This window comes from Anolis sagrei, chromosome Y (genome assembly GCF_037176765.1).
Source record: "Anolis sagrei isolate rAnoSag1 chromosome Y, rAnoSag1.mat, whole genome shotgun sequence".
In the NCBI taxonomy this organism is placed as follows: domain Eukaryota; kingdom Metazoa; phylum Chordata; class Lepidosauria; order Squamata; family Dactyloidae; genus Anolis; species Anolis sagrei.
The window spans coordinates 14,543,338-14,564,133 of record NC_090035.1 but is presented as its reverse complement, the minus strand read 5'-3'; the positions used below and the strand labels follow the sequence as shown (position 1 = coordinate 14,564,133).

At 52.4% G+C, this 20,796-nt stretch overlaps 2 protein-coding genes across 2 annotated transcripts; both read right to left on the bottom strand.

Moving 5' to 3' along the window:
- Positions 1-549: 549 nt before the first annotated feature.
- On the bottom strand, positions 550-11,682 carry LOC132782054 (uncharacterized). Its single transcript, XM_060786712.2, has 7 exons — positions 11,069-11,682; positions 5,035-5,082; positions 4,698-4,850; positions 4,222-4,333; positions 3,943-4,113; positions 1,633-2,076; positions 550-1,080 (listed from the first exon to the last, which is right to left on the bottom strand). The coding sequence occupies exons 1-7, from the start codon at positions 11,511-11,513 to the stop codon at positions 678-680; spliced, it is 1,776 nt and encodes a 591-aa protein (XP_060642695.2). The 5' UTR covers positions 11,514-11,682; the 3' UTR covers positions 550-677.
- Positions 11,683-16,731: 5,049 nt separating this feature from the next.
- Positions 16,732-18,823, bottom strand: LOC137095719 (hemoglobin subunit alpha-1-like). Its single transcript, XM_067462524.1, has 3 exons — positions 18,691-18,823; positions 18,389-18,593; positions 16,732-16,958 (listed from the first exon to the last, which is right to left on the bottom strand). Exons 1-3 carry the CDS (start codon positions 18,780-18,782, stop codon positions 16,830-16,832), a joined length of 426 nt encoding a protein of 141 aa, XP_067318625.1. The 5' UTR covers positions 18,783-18,823; the 3' UTR covers positions 16,732-16,829.
- Between the last annotated feature and the right edge of the window lie 1,973 nt (positions 18,824-20,796).

The following is a 20,796-nucleotide window of genomic DNA, read 5'->3' as shown; positions in this document are numbered from 1 at the left end:
GGACTGGCAGAAGGAGGCAAGTAATGGCTCATGCTGACATCCTCATTTGCAGCAAGGTAACAGGGGAGGAAGAGCTGCTGCTGCCGCTGCTTTGAAAATCCTTTCTCCCAGTCAGAGCTGTCAGGGAAAGGGAAGGAAGGGTGGCTCTCAGCTGTAGCACAGAGTACTCTTCCTCCTTCTCCCCATGAAACCGCACACAAACAAGCAGAGAGAATTGGGTTCTTGTATGTTTTTGGGGCTATATGACAATGTTTTAGAAGCATTCTCTCCTGACGTTTTGCCTGCATCTATGGCAAACATCCTCAGAGGTTGTGAGGTCTGGGAATTACTTTCCAGGGTAAGGGATTGCATTGGGACCATGCCAGAGTGCCCTAAAGGCAAAGAGAACTGGGGACCGGCCGGCCTTGCCATGTGCCTCTGCAGCGAAGGAGCGCTGCTTTTGCCTGAATTGGCCCCTATGCAATGCAGCACCAGGCAGTTGCACACAACAAGGGAGGACACACAGAAGACCAGGCTTGCTCCCAACAGACCAAACACCAAGAGGAAGCGTAGAAAGACAAAGACAACAGTGCTGTATTTGGAGGGGGCTGTTCCCTACAAAAGGCTGCAGGTGGCAAGCCAGTCTGGTGAGGCAGGAGCCCATGCTTTGTTCATCTGTGGGGGAGGCAGAGGGGGCTCTAGAAGGACTGGGCCCTCTCCTTGGGGCTGGAGAAGGCGCTCCGCAGCAGGTGGCAGTAGACAGCATAGAGTTCCCCTGGATCAGGACGGGGCCGGGTGTTGGGGCCCCAGTGCCGGTTATGGGGCGTCTGACGCAGACAGACGTCGCTGAAGAGGGCCAGGAGGACCTTGTGGGCGGCCCTATAGGGGTCCCCCTCCGACCGGACCATGGCCCTCAGCTCCCGCAGCGTGTGGCCGTTGTAGCGCTTGCTTTCCTCCAAACAGGGTGCCTGCGGTTGCTGCGGCTGCAGCTGGCCTGCCTCCCCAACGTGGCGCACCTTCCAGCGCAGGCACCGCAGCTCCTCCCGCACCTCCGCCAGCTCTCGCTCCACTGCCAAGAACTCCTTACGGGTCACAAGGCCCCTTTTGGGGAAAAAGAGACAGGTTGGTGCGGGGGGGGGGGGGGGCTCTTTTGCCCTCTGCATTGCCCTCACCAGATCAGGGGCTCCCATCATTCCACCCTTCCTCAGCTAACATTGGAAGGGGCTCAAGAGAGGGGAGGGGAGGGGAGGCATCACCACCCGCTACCCCAATATCACCTATGGAGTCAGGGCCTACCACTACCTCCATTTATGGCTCAGTAGAAATCTTGTCGGTGAAAAGGGAGAGAGGCCCCTCAATCCTCTTCCTTGTCTGAGAGAAGCCAACCCACTCACCTACTACTGATTTAGTGGCAAATTCCAAAAGGGACCAGTGAGGAGAGGGCAGCCCAGGGCTACAAGCTCTGTCTGGAGGGGCACTGGGATGCTAACAGGAGGGATCCAGTCCCACTTTGGTTCAGGTTGGGGGCAGGAAAGGCCCTCATGCACAGGCTGCACCCACCTCCCTCTCTCTCTCCTACCTTCTTGCCTCCAGGGCCACAGCCAGCTCTTAACAGAGAGGCCTCCCCTGCCCCTGCCCCTGCCCCTTCCTTACCTCTTCAGATCTCCCTCTTCTGTCCTCAGTCCCAGGTGCTTCTCTGTCCTCTTGGCAGAGCCTTCCAGGTGGGGAGTGCCTCCGAGGCATTTGGGCAGGGCTCCCGAGCCATGGCCACCATGACTGGGTAGAGTGGCTGCCTGGAAGGCCAGGTGGGGTCTGGGGGGAGCAACCGCCTGGAGTGCGGGCCTCGCCATCCCTGGATGCAGGGGGGGCGTGACCCTGGGCCCCTTGGTGGCTGTGTTTGGGGCTCCTGAGGAAACGGCTGCTTCCGGTGAAGAGGAGGAGGAGGATAGCCGGCTGCTGGCCTCAGAGGGCATTGAAGGAGAGGAAGGGGAGGAGGAGGCCGCTGTGTTGGTGGAGGAGCCCCCAGAAAGGATCGGGGGAGGTCTCCGGGGGCCGCTGGCATTGCTCTGCAGGGTCACAGCTGAGTGGTGCGCATTCCTTTGAGATAATACAATGAAGAAAGGAGCAGTAAGGATCCCCTTTAAGGGCAGGGTGGGCCCTCTTCCCAAAGGGACCACAGCCATTAAGAGGAAGGAAGAGGAGGGAGGCTTCCAGCCTGATCGGGTCTTCCCTTCCTCTGGTGGGGGCCCTCCAGCTCCACAATCAGACTCTCAGCGGAGAGACCCCCTCACATGCACACCAAGGCATGCCTCACCCATGCCCTCCCATCTCAAAGAAAGCAAACAAAGATATGGGTGTTAATGCTCTCCAAGCCTTCCATGCAGCTCACAAAGCAATCATGCAAAACCATCAGGCCCAGTCCAAAGGAAGACACTGTGCTGGACCTAACTTCACAGATAATCCCTACCTCCAAAATTGTTCCCCCAGAGAGGCAGCATAAGGCGGGAGTCCAAGCACCTGGTTGGCCTTCACCCACCGCACATGCAGGAGGCAAGGATGCAGAGCCCGTGGGGCAGATTCAGAAACTCCCCCCAACCCCCTCCCCATTCAGGCATCAGGGGCAGGCAGGCAGGGAGACCCCAGGTTCAACCACAGCCCAACGCAACTCCCCTCACCAGAGACCAGGATGCCAGCAGCCAATGCCAGGAGTGCAGAGAGCCTGCTCTCCAAAGACTGAGCCCAGGAGAGACGCCATGCGAGAGAAAGCAAATGGAAAAAAGAGTGGCAGAGAGGGACTTACTCTTAGAGGAGTGGCCCCAGAGGCCCCCCAGCCCCCTCTCGCCCCCAGCCTCCTCCCTCTCCTCCTCTTCCTCCTCCTCCGGCCTGGGAAAAGAGAACAAACAAGGCCCACCTCCAACCAGACTCAGGGCAGGAGAGTACCTTGGGCCCCAAACTATCTGGCCTTGACTCCTCTGAGCCCAATCAAGCCACATGGGCCCTGAAATCCTTGGAGGCTGCAAGCAAGGAAGGAAAGAGCAGAGGGTCTCCGCCAAGCACAGCGGGGAAGGGCCTGAGCAGCACAGTGGCCCCCTCTTCTGCCATGGACCCTGGGCCATGAAGAAAAGGGGAGGCAGGCAGGAAGCCTAGGCGGGTTTGGTTTGGTTTGAGCTCTTGTGGGCTTCAACTTACTCAGCCGCTGAAGACATCAGTGGGCAGAAACCCAAGGGATGCAAGACTACCCCTGGGTCCCTTCCCTCTCAGTTTGTCTGTCCATTTCCCCCTCCATAGTATTCCAAAGCAGTCCATCTCTCCGAAAGCCATCCCTCGTGTTCCCTAGCCCCTAATGGATCCACACTGGGATCACTTTGCTGAGGACATGTCCAGGATCTGCAACTTCGAGGCAATAAAATCCCCCTTTGTGGAGGACAGCACCCCAAAGTGGTGGTGGGACTCCAACCCCTTTCTGGCCAAGAAGGTTCTCCTTGGTGTTCAGAACCAGCCTAGGCTCCAAAGGCAGGGCAGCAGGCGGGGAATGTGGCCCCTTTCCCACGCAATGGGCCCTGCAGAAGCATTGTGCACACATACAAGCCCATCATACCTTAACTGCCAACCTCTCTGGGTGCCTTGAGAACACTGTGGCCCAGTCTGGGAAGTGTTTGCCCACCCTCCTTGCACAAGCCTTTCCTTTCCCTCTGAGCACATGCCAGGGGCTGCATGGAAGCAGTTACACATTTCCAGAAATGAATATGAGGAGCCTGCCTCAACTAGGAAGCCAAGAGCAAAGCAGAGTGTTCTGGGGGCTCATGGCAAAAGATCTGAGCCAGGTGCAGGGGGGAGCCAGAGCCCATTGTCCCCAGCTGTTCCCCCCCCCCCACTTCAGCAGTCCACCAGGGCCTCCCCCTCAAAGGCCTGGAGGGAGATGTTCAAGACCAAGGGACACCTCACCCCCCGCAGCCAACTGACCTTCCATGGAAGTACTTGAGGGGCTGGTGGTCAGGGGCGAATGGGGGCTCCTCAGGGAAGCCCTGCTCAAAGACTTTGCGCTTGTGCCGGAACTCAATGACGGTTTTGGTGTAGGAGTTTAGGGTGGTGACGGAGGCCGCCATGCAGCAGGTGAATGAGCCCCAGGCCAGGCTGAACAAAGGAAGAGAGGAAGACCCTCAAGGACCGGAAGGGACTGCACTCCCAGCATCCAACTCCTAGTTGCCCTGCAGGGTCCTGGCTCCCTCCCTCCAGACTCACCAGAAGGACCAGCCGTAGTCCCAGGAGTGTGGGCGCCAGTCCTCCGGCCCCAGGCTGACCGTCACCTGGAAGACCTGTGTGTACATCATGTGGGCCACCATCCCCAGCAGCCCTGACAAGCGGGGGGGGGGGGGGGGGGGGCAGAGAGAGATGAGGAGACGCAAAATGTTGGCCTTGCTCCATTGGAGAGAGGAAGAGGAGACCCCATGAACTGTCTATGGATCCTCCCAAATGCACCACTCCTTAGCATACTCCCAAGGCTGCAGACTGAGCTCAATGTACAAATGCTGAAACTTGCCCTCCTTAAACTTGGGGAGAAGAGGGTGGTCTCCCAGTTGATTGCAGCAGCCTCTTCTTTCATTTCCACCCATTCTAATGTATAACACTTGCCCTCTTGACCACCCTCTGGTGTTGCTTGGCCCCATTTCTGCCTGTGAATGGCTGGGGGGGGGGGGTGGTTGGGGGAAATCATGTACCGGAGAGGACAGTGAAGACAGCCGCAAATGCGTTGAGCTTGAGTCCGTCGATGACATTGTTGGAGTGGAGGAGCTCCAGGCACATGAGGCTAAAACCCACCACCAGGAGAACAATGTAGAGCACCTCCGAGACCACTGACAGCCACAGCACCCCTGGCCAGGAAAGGGAGAGAAAAAGAGCAGGGGTCCATTGAGGGGGGGGGGATGGGGGCCTATGGGGGAATGGCTGAGGATCTCCCTCCCTACCAGGACTCCCATCCCTGCTTCAGGAAGAGAGTCTGTCTGCCCTTGTTGTCAAGGAGAGATGCCACATTGCCTGCAGATGGGTGACTCTTACCTTTCTCAGATGCAGGCGCAAGGTCGATGAAGCTCCGGCATTTCTCACCTTGAAGGGAAGGAAAGAGAAGGGATCATTTGAGGACAGAGTGGCCCAAGCATCCCTGAAGCCTAGTGTCCTCCCATTTCTCTCCAAAGGCACCCCATCAGCTCACTGCCCCAGAGGCCTTCCCCTCCAAAGGTGAATCACTCTCTCAACCTCAGACGAATGTAGAAAATCATACCAGAGAACTCAGGAGCCAGTTCATAAACCCTCCTTTGTATTGTTTGAACTTTTTTTTTTTTTGTCGTGTCAGAAGCATCCTGTTGTGAGAGAATTGGCCGTCTGCAAGGATGTTGCCCAGGGGACGCCGGATGATTTTTGATGTTTTATCATCCTTGTGGGAGGCTTCTCTCATGTCCCCGTATGAGGAGCTGGAGCTGATAGAGGGAGCTCATCCGCCTCTCCCCGGATTCGAACCTGCGACCTGTCGGTCTTCAGTCCTGCCAGCACAGGGCTTTAACCCACTGCACCACCGGGGGCTCCATTGTTTGAACTAATGTAATTTAACTCTATGTACCCTTTAACTAACATGATTCTGGTGTCAAATGGAACCTCATTGCTTCCACCTATAAAAATTGTGCAGGTAGAGACAAAAAAAAACCTGGCTATTGATAGCCTGTAGTCCTGGTAATGTCAGAAATGCTACTTGTGTCTTAGAATCATAGAGTTGGAAGAGACCTCGTGAGCCATTCAGTCCAACCCCAATGTGCCAATAATCAGAAAAATAGCATTCAAAGCACCCTCGACAAGTGGCCATCCAGCCTTGGCTTAAAAGCCTCCAAAGAAGGAGCTTCCACCACACTCCGGGGCAGAAAGTCCCACTGCTGAACAGCTCTCACAATCAGGAAGTTCTTCCTCATGTTCTTTCTTGTAGTTTGAAGCCATTGTTCCATTGTGTCCTAGTCTCCAAGGCAGCAGAAAACAAGCTTGCTCCCTCCTCCCTATGACTTTCCCTCACATATTTATCCATGGTCCTCATCATGTCTCCACTCAGCCTTCTCTTCTGCAGGCTAAACATGCCCAGCTCTTTAAGCCACTCCTCATAGGGCTTGTTCTCCAGACTCTTGATGATTTTAGTCACCCTCCTCTGGACACATTGCAGCTTGTCAGCATCTCCTTTCAATTGTGGTGCCCGGAATTGGATAATGCGATTCCTGATGTGGTCTGACCAAGACGTGGTCTGACTTCCCTAGATCTAGACACTATGCTATTTATGCAACCCAAAATCCAATTGGCTTTTTTTGCCAACGCATGACATTTTTGACTCATGTTTAACTTGTTGTCCATGAGGACTCCAAGATCTTTTTCACACATACTGCTGTCGAGCCAGGCACCCCCCATTCTGTGTGGAAAATTATGCCATAGTGAACTCAAGAGCCAGTTCATAAACCCTTACTTAAAGAGGACACAGAGGTGAATTACATTAGTTATTGTTCTAACTACTGTAATTCACCTCTACGTACCCTTTAAGTAACATGATTCTGTTATCAGATGGAACCCCATTGCTTCCGCCTATAAAATTGTGCAGGTAGAGAGAGAAGATAGTCAGAACTGACCACGGAACAACAGACTGGTTCAAGATTGGGAAAGGCGTACGGCAAGGCTGCATACTCTCACCCAACCTTTTTAACTTGTATGCAGAACACATCATGCGATGTGCGGGGCTTGATGAATGCAAAGCTGGGGTGAAAATTGCTGGAAGAAACATTAACAACCTCAGATATGCAGATGACACCACTCTGATGGCCGAAAGCGAGGAGGAGCTGAGGAGCCTTCTAATCAAGGTGAAAGAAGAAAGCGCAAAAGCCGGGTTGCAGCTAAACGTCAAAAAAACCAAGATTATGGCAACAAGAATGATTGACAACTGGAAAATGGAGGGAGAAAATGTGGAGGCCGTGACAGACTTTGTATTTCTAGGCGCAAAGATTACTGCAGATGCAGACTGTGGCCAGGAAATCAGAAGACGCTTACTTCTTGGGAGGAGAGCAATGTCCAGTCTCGATAAAATAGTAAAGAGTAGAGACATCAGACTGGCAACGAAGATCTGCCTAGTCCAAGCCATGGTATTCCCTGTAGTAACCTACGGATGTGAGAGCTGGACCTTAGGGAAGGCTGAGCGGAGGAAGATCGATGCTTTTGAGCTGTGGTGTTGGAGGAAAGTGCTGAGAGTGCCTTGGACTGCGAGAAGATCCAACCAGTCCATCCTCCAGGAAATAAAGCCCGGCTGCTCACTGGAAGGAAGGATACTAGAGACAAAGTTGAAGTACTTTGGCCACATCATGAGGAGACAGGAAAGCCTGGAGAAGACAATTATGCTGGGGAAAGTGGAAGGCAAAAGGAAGAGGGGCCGACCTAGGGCAAGATGGATGGATGGCATCCTTGAAGTGACTGGACTGACCTTGAGGGAGCTGGGGGTGGTGACGGCCGACAGGGAGCTCTGGCGTGGGCTGGTCCATGAGGTCACGAAGAGTCGGAGACGACTGAACGAATGAACAACAACAGTCCTGGTAATGTCAGAAATGCTGCTTGTGTCTTGCACAATGCTTGTTAGCCACTCAGTAACTGGAAACTCTTGCTAGAGAATTCAGCAGTATCACATTACATTACAAAGGAAAACCCCTTCTGAGCAAGCCCTGCCAAGAAAAGCCCACCTTCAAGCGACTTCAACCACAATATGAGGGGCAGAGGCCTGCAAAGAAGATCTCCCTTTCCTTCTGTAACTCTGGTCAGTGAAAGGAGAGCCATCTCTTAAGTGGCTTGTGTTGCAATAGCTTTGGAGCTGCTCTTTCTCTTGGAAAACATGTTTGTGCCAAAAACCTGTAAGCTTTTGCACCTTCACTGAAGGAATGTCACGTTTTCTGCACAAGAGAAGCATGAGGACTTTTCTTCCCCCCCCCCCCCCCCCCGGAATAAAAAAACACACGCAGCTGGTGTCATTAACAGAGCCCTGCGTTCTTGCTCCGCAGACACGAACGTACTTCTGGCACAGAAACGACTAAATGAAGTGAAGATTTCCGCTCCATCCCTAATCCCGGATCTTTTTCTACGATGATAATCTCTTGTGTTGGCTGCGGAGGGAGCAGGGCTCGAACCTGACTGTCTGGTCCAAAACACAAATCCCAGAGACTGTGTTTTGTCTGTCGGCAATGGAGATAATGGGAAATCGACGCCATTTGGCAGCACTTGAGTGCAGTGGCTCAATGGAAGCTCTAGTTTGGGGAGGTACCAGCCCTCTTTGGCAGAGAATCATAGAATCTTAGATTTGGAAGAGACATCATGGGCTATCCAGTCCAACCCTCTGCCAAGAGGCAGGAAAATCACATCCAAAGCAGCCCTGACAGATGGCCTTCCAGCCTCCAAAAAAGAGCTTCCATCAAACTCTGGGGCAGAAAGTCCCACTGCTGAACAGTTCTCTCTCACAGTCAGGAAGTTCTTCCCCATGTTCACGTGGAATCTCCTTTCCTATAGTTTGAAGCCATTCTTCCACGTCCTAGTCTCCAAAGCAGCAGAAAACAAGCTTGCTCCCTCCTCCCTATAACTTCCCCTCACATATTTATACATGGCCATAATGTCTCCTCTCAGCCTTCTCTTCTGCAGGCTAAACATGCCAGGCTCTTTAAGCTGCTCCTCATAGAGCTTGTTCTCCAGACCCTTGATCATGTGAGTCACCCCCTTTCTGTGGACACATTCCAGCTTGTCAACAACTCCCTTCAATTGCAGTGCCCAGAATTGGACACAGCTTGATTCCAGGTGTGATTTGACCAAGGTAGAATAGAGAGGTAGCATTACCTCCCTAGCATGACACCAGTGGTTCCCAACCTTTTTTGACCAGGGACCACTCTCCAACATGAGTACCAAAAGGATTGCAAATCAGTTTTTGGGCAACTTTAGATTAGGTTTGGGGTGCTGATTCAGAAAACTGCATTGGATAGACCACATCAGCTCTAGTTTCTGATACAGAATATATATCATGGTCAGCGACATTGGGAAGGAGGAGCAGGCAGTGTGAAAGGAGCAGAAATGAAATAAGTAAATAAAGAGGAAGGAGGCTCACAGACCAGCTTTTCGTCCTCATGGCCCATTAGTGGTCTGCAGTCCACAGGTTAAGAACCACTGATTTAGACTCTAGATGCCAAAATCCCATTCACTTTTTAAAAGTTGACCCATTTTTAACTTTTAACTCCCTAGATCTTTTTCACACGTACTGCTAAAGACCTTGTGAACCTGCAACTCAAAAGGGGCCCTAGGCCTCATGGCCTGAGAGGTCCACTCAAGAGGGCATCAGACATCGGTATGGCCTGGTTGAACCAGGGCAAAAAAACACACACACACACGGAAGGAAACCGCAAACGCCCCACCAAACAGAACTCTCTTGCTTGCTTTTGGCTGCTGAGGATTTATCCCTGCTATTTTCGAACATATTGTATAACTGATCCCCGCTCCTAAGCGTTTTAGGTTTAATTTTGGTCTTGGCAGCGGTTCTCTCTCTCTTTTTGCCTGCGAAGGCGGCCGCGGCAAGTGCCTTTTCCCAGCCTCTTCTTTATGGCAGAAGGGGGTCAGATCAGATGACCTTTGGTGATCCCTGCATGTATAGCAGGTACAGACCAACTTGGGGCCCTCCAGGTGTTTTGGACTCCAATTCCCAGAACTCCTAATAGCCTTTTCCCCCTCAGCTGCTTTAAAATGTTAGAATGGTGAGGCTGGCCAATCAGAAACCATATGCAAACAGCCTCTGCTTTATGGTAGAAGGTGGTTAGATCAGATAACCTTTGGGGATCCCTGCATGTATAGCAGGTATAGACCAACGTGGGGCTCTCAAGGTTGGTCTATACTCCTAATAGCCTCAGGCCCTTTCCTTCCCCCCCTCAGCTGCTTTAAAATGTTGGAATGTTGAGGCTGGCCAATCAGAAACCATATCCAAACAGCCTTGCCAGCCTCTGTTTTATGGCAGAAGGTGGTCAGATCAGATGACCTTTGGGAATCCCTGCATGTATAGCAGGTATGGGCTAATTTGGGCCCAACAGGTGTTTTGGACTCCAACTCCCAGCATTCCTAGCAGCCTTGGGCCTTTTCCTTTTCCCCCTCAGCTGGTCAGATGTTCGAATCTGGGGAGAGTGCAGATGAGCTCCTTCTGTCAGCTCCAGCTCCCCATGCAGGTACAGGAGAAAAGACTCCCACAAGAATAGTAAAACATCCGGGCATCCCCTGGGCAACATCCTTGCAGTCAGCCAATTCTCTCACACCAGAAGCGACTTGCAGTTTCTCAAGTTGCTCCTCATACACACACACACACACACACAAACTGGGAAGGGGTGGCACATTAGGTTAAACCCTTGTGCCAGCAGGACTGAAGACCGACAGGTCGGAGGTTCGAATCCTGGGAAGAAAGCGTGGATGAGCTCCCTCTGTCAGCTCCAGCTCCCCGTGTGGGAACAGGAGAAAAGACTCCCACAAGAATGGTAAAACATAGCTCATGTATGGGCCAACTTGGGCCCTAAAGGTGTTCTGGACTCCAACTTCCAGCATTCCTAGCAGCCTCGGGCCCTTTCCTTCACCCCTCTCAGCTGCTTTAAAATGTTAGAATGTTGAGGCTGGCCATAGCAGGTCAATATAGCTCATGCATGGGCCAGCTTGAGCCCTAAAGATGTTTTGGACTCCAACTCTCAGCATTCCTAGCAGCCTTGGGCCCTTTCCATTTCCCTCTTAGCCGCTTTAGAATGTTGAGGCTGGCCAATCAGAAACCATATGCAAATGAGTAGGTCAAGATAGCTCAAGTATGGGCCAATTTGGGCCTTCCAGGTGTTTTGGACTCCAACTCCCAGCATTCCTAGCAGCCTCGGGCCCCTTCCTTTTCCCCCTCAGCCGCTTAAGCGGCTGAGGGGGAAAAGGAAGGGGCCCGAGGCTGCTAGGAATGCTGGGAGTTGGAGTCCAAAACACCTGGAAGGCCCAAATTGGCCCAGGCCTGTTGTATAGGCTGCCTGGGATTCCTCACCGGGGTCGTTGATGTTCTCCTCGCAGGAGTACCAGATCCCGGCGTGGAAGTACCGGAAGAGGAAGCGGTCGTCGCCGGTCTCCCAGCTGTAGTGGACCACGCTGTCGTGGGGGCGGGGGGCGGAGGCGTTGTTGGCGCCGCTGCCGTTGCCAGGGAGACGCCCCCCCGCCCCTTCCTCCTCCTCCTCCTCCCGGTACCCGTAGTCGAGGCAGTTGGTGCGCATGAGGGGCCCGCAGGTGGGCTTGGGCACGCGCTGGGTGCCCTCGCACCAGTGAGTGGTGCCGAAGGCGGTGGCGGAGAAGAGCAGCGCCAGCAGGTTGAGCCCCACGGCCAGCAGCGCCCGCCCGCGCCTTCCCCGCCACGAGGCCCAAGAAGAAGAAGCGGCAGCAGCAGAAGAAGAAGAAGGGGCCGGAGGGGCCCCGCCGTGGCTCGCCCCGGCTGTCATGCCGCTGGGCCTGCGCCCCGCGGGAGGAACAGGAAGAGCAGCGCCATCCCGGAGGAGGAGGAGGACGCTCACTGACTGACTACACCGACTGACTGACTGACTGACCAAGCGTCGTCCGTCTAAGGAGGAGGAGCCACGGAAAGCCCCGCCCACCGAAGCCCAGCGCGCTCTCTCTCTCTCTGGACTTCAACTCCCAGAAGCCCCCGCCGCTTGCGCCAATGAGCAGAGACTCTGGGAGCCCGAGTCCAAAACACCTGAGGGCGCCAAGCACTTGTTGAGGTACACAACTGCGCATGCCCAGAGTGGCTTTGCCTCCTTTGCTGTCAACTGTCCGGCGCAATGAGTTAAATCCTTGCGCGGCAGGTCTCTGAACTCCAACTCCCAGAAGCCCCCGCCGCTTGTGCCAATGAGCAGGGATTCTGGGAGCCCGAGTCCAAAACGCCTGAGGGCGCCAAGCACTTGTTGCTCATGCCCAGAGTGGCTTTGACTCTTTTGCTGTCAACTGGGTGGCGCAAAGAGTTAAACCCTTGCGCAGCAGGTCTCTGGACTCCAACTCCCAGAAGCCCCCGCCGCTTGCGCCAATGAGCAGGGATTCTGGGAGCCCGAGTCCAATGAGCAGATACTCTGGGAGCCCGAGTTCAAGACACCTGAGGTACACAAGTACTTGTTGAGGTACACAACTGCGCATGCCCAGAGTGGCTTTGCATCCTTTGCTAACACAACTGCCTGGCGCAATGAGTTAAACCCTTGCGCGGCAGCAGGTCTCTGGACTCCAACTCCCAGAAGCCCCCGCCGCTTGCGCCAATGAGCAGGGACTCTGGGAGCCCGAGTCCAAAACACCTGAGGGCGACAAGCACTTGTTGAGGTACCCAACTGCGCATGCCCAGAGTGGCTTTGCATCCTTTGCTGTCACAACTGGCTGGCACAATGAGTTAAACCCTTGCGCGGCAGCTGGTCTCTGGACTCCAACTCCCAGAAGCCCCCGCCACTTGCGCCAATGAGCAGGGATTCTGGGAGTCCAATGAGCAGATACTCTGGGAGCCCGAGTCCAAAACACCTGAGGGCTCCATCGCTTGTTGAGGTACCCAACTGCGCATGCCCAGAGTGGCTTTGACTCCTTCGCTGTCAACTGGGTGGCACAATGAGTTAAACCCTTGCGCGGCAGCTGGTCTCTGGACTCCAACTCCCAGAAGCCCCCGCCGCTTGCGCCAATGAGCAGGGATTCCGGGAGCCCGAGTCCAATGAGCAGATACTCTGGGAGCCCGAGTCCAAAACACCTGAGAGCGCCAAGCACTTGTTGAGGTACACAACTGCGCATGCCCAGAGTGGCTTTGCATCCTTTGCTGTCAACTGCCTGACGCAATGAGTTAAACCCTTGCGCGGCAGGTCTCTGGACTTCAATTCCCATAAGCCTCCGCCGCTTGCGCCAATGAGCAGGGACTCTGGGAGCCCGAGTCCAAAACACCTGAGGGCGCCAAGCACTTGTTGAGGTCCACAACTGCGCATGCTCAAAGTGGCTTTGACTCCTTTGCTGTCCACTGGGTGGCGCAATGAGTTAAACCCTTGTGCCGGCAGGGCTGAAGACCGACAGGTTGGAGATTCAAATCCAAGGGGAGGAGAGTGCGGATGAGCTCCCTCTGTCAGCTCCAGCTCCCCATTGCAGGGACAGGAGAAAAAACTCCCACAAGAATAGTAAAACATCCGGGCATCCCCTGGGCAACATCCTTGCAATCGGCCAATTCTCTCACACCAGAAACGACTTGCAGTTTCTCAAGTTGCTCCTGACACACAAACAAACTGGGAAGGGGTGACACAATGGGTTAACCCTTGTGCAGCAGGACTGAAGACCAACAGGTTGGAGGTTCGAATCCTGGGAGGAGAGCACAGAAGAGCTCCCTCTGTCAGCCCCAGCTCCCCATGCAGGGACAGGAGAGAAGACTCCCTCAAGGATGGTAAAACATCAAAAACATCTGGGCGTCCCCTGGGCAATGTCCTTGCAGATGGCCAATTCTCTCACACCAGAAAGAACTTGCAGTTTCTCAAGTCGCTCCTGGTACACACCTAAAAAGAAAAAAACTGGGAAGGGGTGGCACAGAGGGTTAATTCTGGTGCAGCAGGACAGGTTGGAGGTTCAAATCTGGGGAGAGCGCGGATGAGCTCCCTCTGTCAGCTCCAGCTCCCCGTGCGGGAACAGGAGAAAAGACTCCAACAAGAAGAGTAAAACATCCGGGCATCCCCTGGGCAACATCCTTGCAGTCGGCCAATTCTCTCACACCAGAAGCGACTTGCAGTTTCTCAAGTTGCTCCTCACACACACACACACAAACTGGGAAGGGTGGCACAATGGGTTAAACCCTTGTGCTGGCACCGCTGAAGACCAACAGGTCGGAGGTTCGAATTTGGGGAGAGTACGGATGAGCTCCCTCTGTCAGCTCCAGCTCCCCGTGCGGGAACAGGAGAAAAAACTCCCACAAGAATAGTAAAACATCCGGGCATCCCCTGGGCAACATCCTTGCAGTCGGCCAATTCTCTCACACCAGAAGCGACTTGCAGTTTCTCAAGTTGCTCCTGACACACAAACAAACTGGGAAGGGGTGGCACAATGGGTTAACTCTTGTGCAGCAGGACTGAAGACCAACAGGTTGGAGGTTCGAATCCTGGGAGGAGAGCACAGATGAGCTCCCTCTGTCAGCCCCAGCTCCCCATGCAGGGACAGGAGAGAAGACTCCCTCAAGGATGGTAAAACATCAAAAACATCTGGGCGTCCCCTGGGCAATGTCCTTGCAGATGGCCAATTCTCTCACACCAGAAAGAACTTGCAGTTTCTCAAGTCGCTCCTGGTACACACCTAAAAAGAAAAAAACTGGGAAGGGGTGGCGCAGAGGGTTAATTCTGGTGCAGCAGGACAGGTTGGAGGTTCAAATCTGGGGAGAGCGCGGATGAGCTCCCTCTGTCAGCTCCAGCTCCCCGTGCAGGAATAGAAGAGAAGACTCCCACAAGAATGCTAAAACATCCCAGCATCCCCTGGGCAACATCCTTGCAGTCGGCCAATTCTCTCACACCAAAAACGACTTGCAGTTTCTCAAGTTGCTCCTGACACACACACAAACTGGAAAGGGGTGGCACAATGGGTTAAATCCTTGTGCAGCAGGACTGAAGACCGACATGCTGAACGTTCAAATCCGGGGATGAGAGCACAGATGAGCTCCCTCTGTTAGCTCCAGCTTCCCATGCGGGGACAGGAGAGAAGACTCCCACAAGAATGGTAAAACATCCCCTGGACAACATCCTTGCAGTCAGCCAATTCTCTCACACCAGAAATGACTTGCAGTTTCTCAAGTCACTTGCTTCTGACGAACACTAAAGAAACTGGGAAGGGACAGCTCCACCTCCATCCCTTGTATAATTCCCTCACTAAAGCACTGTGAAGCCTTTAAGCCAATTTATCTATCCTTGTTCATAACCTGATCATAGATTCCTGATGGGGCCTGCCTATGTCACTGACTCTCCATTCTGATATGCAATGACCAGCTTCCACGTTTCCAAAAAGTCCTCATTACTTTTGTTCCTCCTATTATTGGTTAATGTGGCCATTAGCATATATTCCTGCATTCTTTCCCTCCATTCCTTTTTAGTTAGGCAACATTTTTCCCCTTTCCGGTCTTTGGCTATGGTTAGTCTTGCAGCAGCAAAGCTATGTTGAAGGAACCAACGCTTGTGTTGTCAAAGTCCTTCAAGGCTGGAATCACTGGGTTACTGTAAGTTTTCCAGGCTGTAGGGCCATGTTCCAGAAGCATTCTCTCCTGATGTTCCACCCACATCTATGGCAGGCATCCTTAGAGGTTGTGAGATCTGTTGGAAATGAGGCAAGTGGGGTTTATATACCTGTGGAATAAGGTCCAGAGTGGGAGGAAGAACTCTTGTCTGCTTGAGGCAAGTGTGAATGCTGCAATTGGCCACCTTGATTAACATTAAATGGCCTTTCATCCTCAACATTACTTATTATTTATTTATTTATTTACTACATTTATATCCCACCCTCTCTCACCCCGAAGGGGACTCAGAGGGGCTTACAAATTATATGTACATACAATATATTATATTATTTGCATAGCACAGTATTAGCATTATATATTACTATATTGTACTATAGCACTGAATAACCAATCATAATTTTCAGTATTCAATATTAGCATTGAATAACTATTAAAGGGAGTCCAGCAGTGCAGTGGATTAAACCGTTGAACTGCTGAATTTGCTGCCCGAAAGGTTGGCCAGCAAGTTAGCCTCGCTGGCCATCCAGCCTCTGTTTAAAAGCCTCCAAAGAAGGAGCCTCCACCACACTCAGGTGCAGAGAGTTCCACTGCTGAACGGCTCTCACAGTCAGGAAGTTCTTCCTAATGTTCAGGTGGAATCTTCTTTCTTGTAGTTTGAAGCCACAAACTCCCGCTGTTAGCCCCAGCTTCTGCTAACCTAGCAGTTCGAAAACATGCAAATGTGAGATCATTAGGTACTGCTCCAATGGGAAGGTAGCATCACTCCATGCAGTCTTGCTGGAGACATGACTTGGAGGTGTCTAAGGACAATGCTGGCTCTTCAGCTTAGAAATGGAAATCAGCACAACCACCCCCCAGAGAAGGACATGACTAGACTTAATATCAAGGGGAAACCTTCACTTTTTTATATAGACCCAGTAGGCAAATCTGTGGCTTTTAAAAATCTTATTTTGTAGCATTTTGTCTCCTTAATTACCTTATACCCGAAAGCTTGTAAGATCTCACAGGTCCACCACATATGGAAGAATGTCCCGTTCTGCTTCTTACACCTCTAGCAAATTCCTTGTAGTGATTTATCTATTTTAGCCAATGTTGCTGGGGTGATATAGCCTCTGGGTAAAGGTAAAAGTTTTCCCCTGACATTAAGTCCAGTCATATCTGACTCTGGAGGGGTGGTGCTTATCTCCATTCCTAAGCCGAAGAGCTGGCATTGTCCATAGACACCTCCAAGGTCATGTGGCTGGGATGACTGCATGGAGTGCCATTATCTTCCCATTGGAGCAGTACCTATTGATTTACTCATATTATTATGTATTTGTACCATCTGGATATTAAGCCTGTGTTAACATCCCAACCCCTTGACCGCCAGTGTAATTTGAGCCCCCCCTCCCCCCCCATTCCCTCCCTCTCGTTCTGCCAAAGAAACCAGCCAGAGGCCAAAGTGCGTCAGAAGTCAAGAGCTTTCTTTATTGGGTTCTCTTTGCGGGGCTTTGTGGGCTGTGGGGGGCGAGCCTCTCTCTGCCCGGGGGTCGGGTCCTCTTTAGCGGTATTGGGCGACAATGACCTTGCCGACGCGGGACAACATCTTGTCGACGGATCGGTAGGTGTCAGGTGACAAGGGCCCCCGGTTGTGGGCAGCAATGGTCACCAGGAGGCAGTGGGCCAGGAGCTGCAAGAGAAAGGGGAAGGGGTTAGGGGTCAGGAAGGAGGAGAGGGAGTTTGAGCAGAGCAAGAGATGAACAGGAGCCTACAGAGCAGGTTTTGGCTAACTTGGTCCCTCCAGGTGTTTTGGGCTTCAACTCCTACAATTCCTAACAGCCTCAGGCCCTTCCCTTTTCCCCCTTGGCTGCTTGACCCAAGTTGGCCCGTGCCTGCCACAGAGTGATGCCACGGCTGAAAAAGCCAATGCAATTCTGGGCCACATTCCTTGGAGACAGTCCAGGTGGAGGGAAGCCACAGCCCCACTCTCTTTTGCTTTAGCCAGGCCTTTGGACATCACAATGCAGGATTGTGGCCCTTCTTGGGATACTTTCCAGCTTATGTGATCAAGGGCTTGGGCATTATTTAATTCTATCGTCATGTTCAGGTATTTTAAAGGTTTTTAAATGGCATATTATTGGTTTTTACTGTAAGCCACTTTGAGAGAGAAAAAGCAGGGTATTAATAATAATAGTAGTAGTAGTGGTAGTAGTAGTAGTAAAGCCCTCAGAGGAGAGACTGGGGAGCTGGGTCTGTTTAGTTTTCAGAATAACAATGAGTTCCAATGACAGGAAAGGAGAGTCCCTCTGAACATTAGGAAGAACTTCCTGTTAGAGTTGTTCAACAGAGAAACTCAATGCCTCAGAGTCCCCTGGATGCTCCTTCCTTGGAGAATTTCAACAGAGGCTGGGTGGTCATCTGTCAGGAGGGCTTTAATTGTGCTTTTTCTGCATGAAGACAGAAGGGGGTTGGACTAGCTCAGTGGTTCTCAAACTGTGAGTCCCCAGGTGTTTTGGCCAACAACTCGCTGAAATTCCAGGGTTTCTGGGAGTTGAAGGCCAAAACATCTGGGGACCCACAGGTTGAGAACCACTGGACTAGATGGCTCATGCGATCCATTCCAACTCTATGATTCTAAGAGAAGGCTGAGAGAAGGAGACATGGATTCATAGAGTTGGAAGAGACCACATGGGCCATTTGCTCCAACCCCTTGCCATGCAGGAAAAGCACAAAGCATCTCTGACAGATGGCCATCCAGCCTCTGTTTCAAAGTTTCCAAGGAAGGAGCTTCTACCACACTCCAAGGCAGAGAGTTCCACTGAAGGATGATGTCTCATTGAGGAGGAGCAGGGAAAGTTTGTTTCCTGCTGATCTGGAGAGGAGGATACAATGGAGCAATGGATTTGAATTAGAGAAAGAAAAAAACCATCCAAACATAAGGAAGAACTTCCCAGCGGGCAAGAAGAGCTGTTCGGCAGCGGATTCTGTATGATAGACTCTGGAGGCTTTTTGGCAGAGGCCAGATAGCCACCTGCAAAGAGGGCTTGGATGTTGTCCTCCTGCCTGGCCTTTGGAGGTTCCCACTCATCCCCACCACCTTCCCCTCCTGATGCTGCTCACCGGGAAGTTGACGGGGTCGACGCGGAGCTTCTCAGCATGGAGGTCGGCCAGCTTGCAGAGGGCACCGGGGATGTCATCGAGGTTGTTGACAGCCTGCGTGATGGCTTCTATCACTTTCCTGCCGTGCGCTTTCACCTGTGCCGAGCCAGGGGACAAGTCGAAGTGCGGGAAGTAGGTCTTGGTGGAGGTGTGCGCAGCAAAGAGCCTGAGGTTAAGAAGAAGGGGCAACCTCCATTAGTGGCAAGAAAGACCCCCATGCCTTGCAGACCCTGCCATAGAGAGAGATGGGGTCCTCCTCTTACCTGGTCAGGGCCTCAGCCCCGATGAGCTCCGGGTTGCTGCTCACATGGGCCCAAATGGCCCGGATGTGGTTCTTGTCGTCCTCAGTCAGCATCCTGCAACCTAGCAAAAACTCCTCTGGTGGACCTCTGGGGCCCCGGGAGCCCTTTTTATGGGTGCTGGGAAGCCAGGCCACACCCCCTCCCTCACTGGACACGCCCCCTCCCTAGTGGAGGGCAGGAGCCAATGGGGAGGAGGGCAGGGAACACATCTGGCTGAAAGGACACCCCCCTCCACACACACACACACACACACACACACACCTCCCCATCAGAGGCCTGCTGTGCTTTGTAGCCCCCTCAATTTAAAGTATTGTCGAAGGCTTTCACATTCGGAATAATTGGAGTGTTGTATGGTTTCCGGGCTGTATGGCTGTATTCTAGCATCATTTTTTTCCTGCAGGGATCTCCTAGGTGCAGGTAAAGGTTTTCCCATGACATGAAGTCCAGCCGTGTCCAGCTCTGAGGGCTAGTGCTCATCTCAATTTCTAAGCCAAAGAGCTGCCGTTGTCCGTATACACCTCCAAGGTCATGTGGCTGGCATGACTGCATGGAGCGCCGTTACCTTCTTGCTGAAGCGGTACCTATTGATCTACTCACATTTGCATGTTTTCAAACTGCTAGGTTGGCAAAAGCTGGGGTTAACAGCGGGAGCTCACGCTGCTCTCCAGATTCGAACCTGCAAATTTTTTATCACCAAAGGATATATATTTCCTGGGGGTCACCCTCTAGCGACGTCCCCACATTCCTGGTTGGGAGCCCCTCTGTTTCCTCTCTGGATTTGCATCAGAGCAGCTCACTGCAGGGTTCAAGTAGGGGAGGGGACTACGCAAGCCCTTACTTTGATGGGACATCACACACACACATACACACCACAAAAAGGAGGAAACCACCCCAATGACCTCCAGGTGAGGCCAGTCAGGAGTGCTTTGCCACTTTGTGGAATGTCTAACCATACAGGATCTTGTTTATTCCTACCTGATCCTGGGTTTGATAATTTTACCTTGTCCATTTGGCCTGCCTGTTCTGTTCGATTTTATATTGTGTTAATTTGCTTTATTTGTGTTATTTTGTTACTGTACATATTTAATTCTGATGTAATTTTTTTTTTGCAGTCTGTATTTTATTTTTGCTGTATTGAACCTTTGGGCTTGGCTTCATGTTAGCTGCCCCGCCCCTTTGGGGAGATGGTGGTGGGGTATAAATAATAATAATAATAATAATAATTATTATTATTATTATTATTAATTAGAGAGGAAAGCAGGATGTAAATATGACGATGATGCCAGCTGCAGGGGCCTGGATGACCTTTGACTTTGGCCTCTGTAGCCCTCTCCTTCCCCAACTTCTAGTTCAAAGGGAATCCTAGACTTAGCAGTGGAGGGACCCTCTTGAGCCCCCTCCCAGGCATTCAGCAGAGATGGGAGGAGGGAGGGCAGCCTCTATCTGGCCCTTGCAGGAAGGAAGAGAGCAGGGCGGAGGCACCCAGAAAGGGCGGGAGGGAGGGTCCGCCTGGGCCAGACTGATAAGCCCCACCAGGACAGATTGCCTTCGCTCCAGATAGGAGCCCAAGGGGGGGGGGCATATAATCCTAGAATTTGAAGGAACTCTGAGGGCCATCCAGTCTGGCCCTTCTTCTGCCACACAGGAAGACACAAAGCCCTTTGGACAGGCGGCCATATGCCAGACTCTCCTTTTGGACAGTCTTCTCTAATTATAGAATCATAGAGTCAAAGAGTTGGAAGAGACCTCATGGGCCATCCAGTCCAACCCCCTGCCAAGAAGCAGGAATATTGCATTCAAATCACCCCTGACAGATGGCCATCCAGCCTCTGTTTAAAAGCTTCCAAAGGAGGAGCCTCCACCACACTCTGGGGCAGAGAGTTCCACTGCTGAATGGCTCTCACAGTCAGGAAGTTCTTCCTCATGTTCAGATGGAATCTCCTTTCTTGTAGTTTGAAGCCATTGTTCCATTGCGTCCTAGTCTCCAAGGAAGCAGAAAACAAACTTGCTCCCTCCTCCCTGTGGCTTCCTCTCACATATTTATACATGGCTATCATATCTCCTCTC

Bases quoted from the DNA above. Each gene is read 5' to 3' on its own strand.
- LOC132782054 (XM_060786712.2), bottom strand. From the start codon at position 11,513: ATGACAGCCGGGGCGAGCCACGGCGGGGCCCCTCCGGCCCCTTCTTCT. The intron at 5,083-11,068 runs GTGAGGAATCCC...CTTCCCTTCAAG, and splicing joins GGAGAACATCAACGACCCCG to GTGAGAAATGCCGGAGCTTC. The intron at 4,851-5,034 runs GTAAGAGTCACC...TTTCCTGGCCAG, and splicing joins TGCGCCTGCATCTGAGAAAG to GGGTGCTGTGGCTGTCAGTG.
- LOC137095719 (XM_067462524.1), bottom strand. From the start codon at position 18,782: ATGCTGACTGAGGACGACAAGAACCACATCCGGGCCATTTGGGCCCAT. The intron at 18,594-18,690 runs GTAAGAGGAGGA...TCTTAACCTCAG, and splicing joins GGGGCTGAGGCCCTGACCAG to GCTCTTTGCTGCGCACACCT. The intron at 16,959-18,388 runs GTGAGCAGCATC...TTTCTCTTGCAG, and splicing joins TCGACCCCGTCAACTTCCCG to CTCCTGGCCCACTGCCTCCT.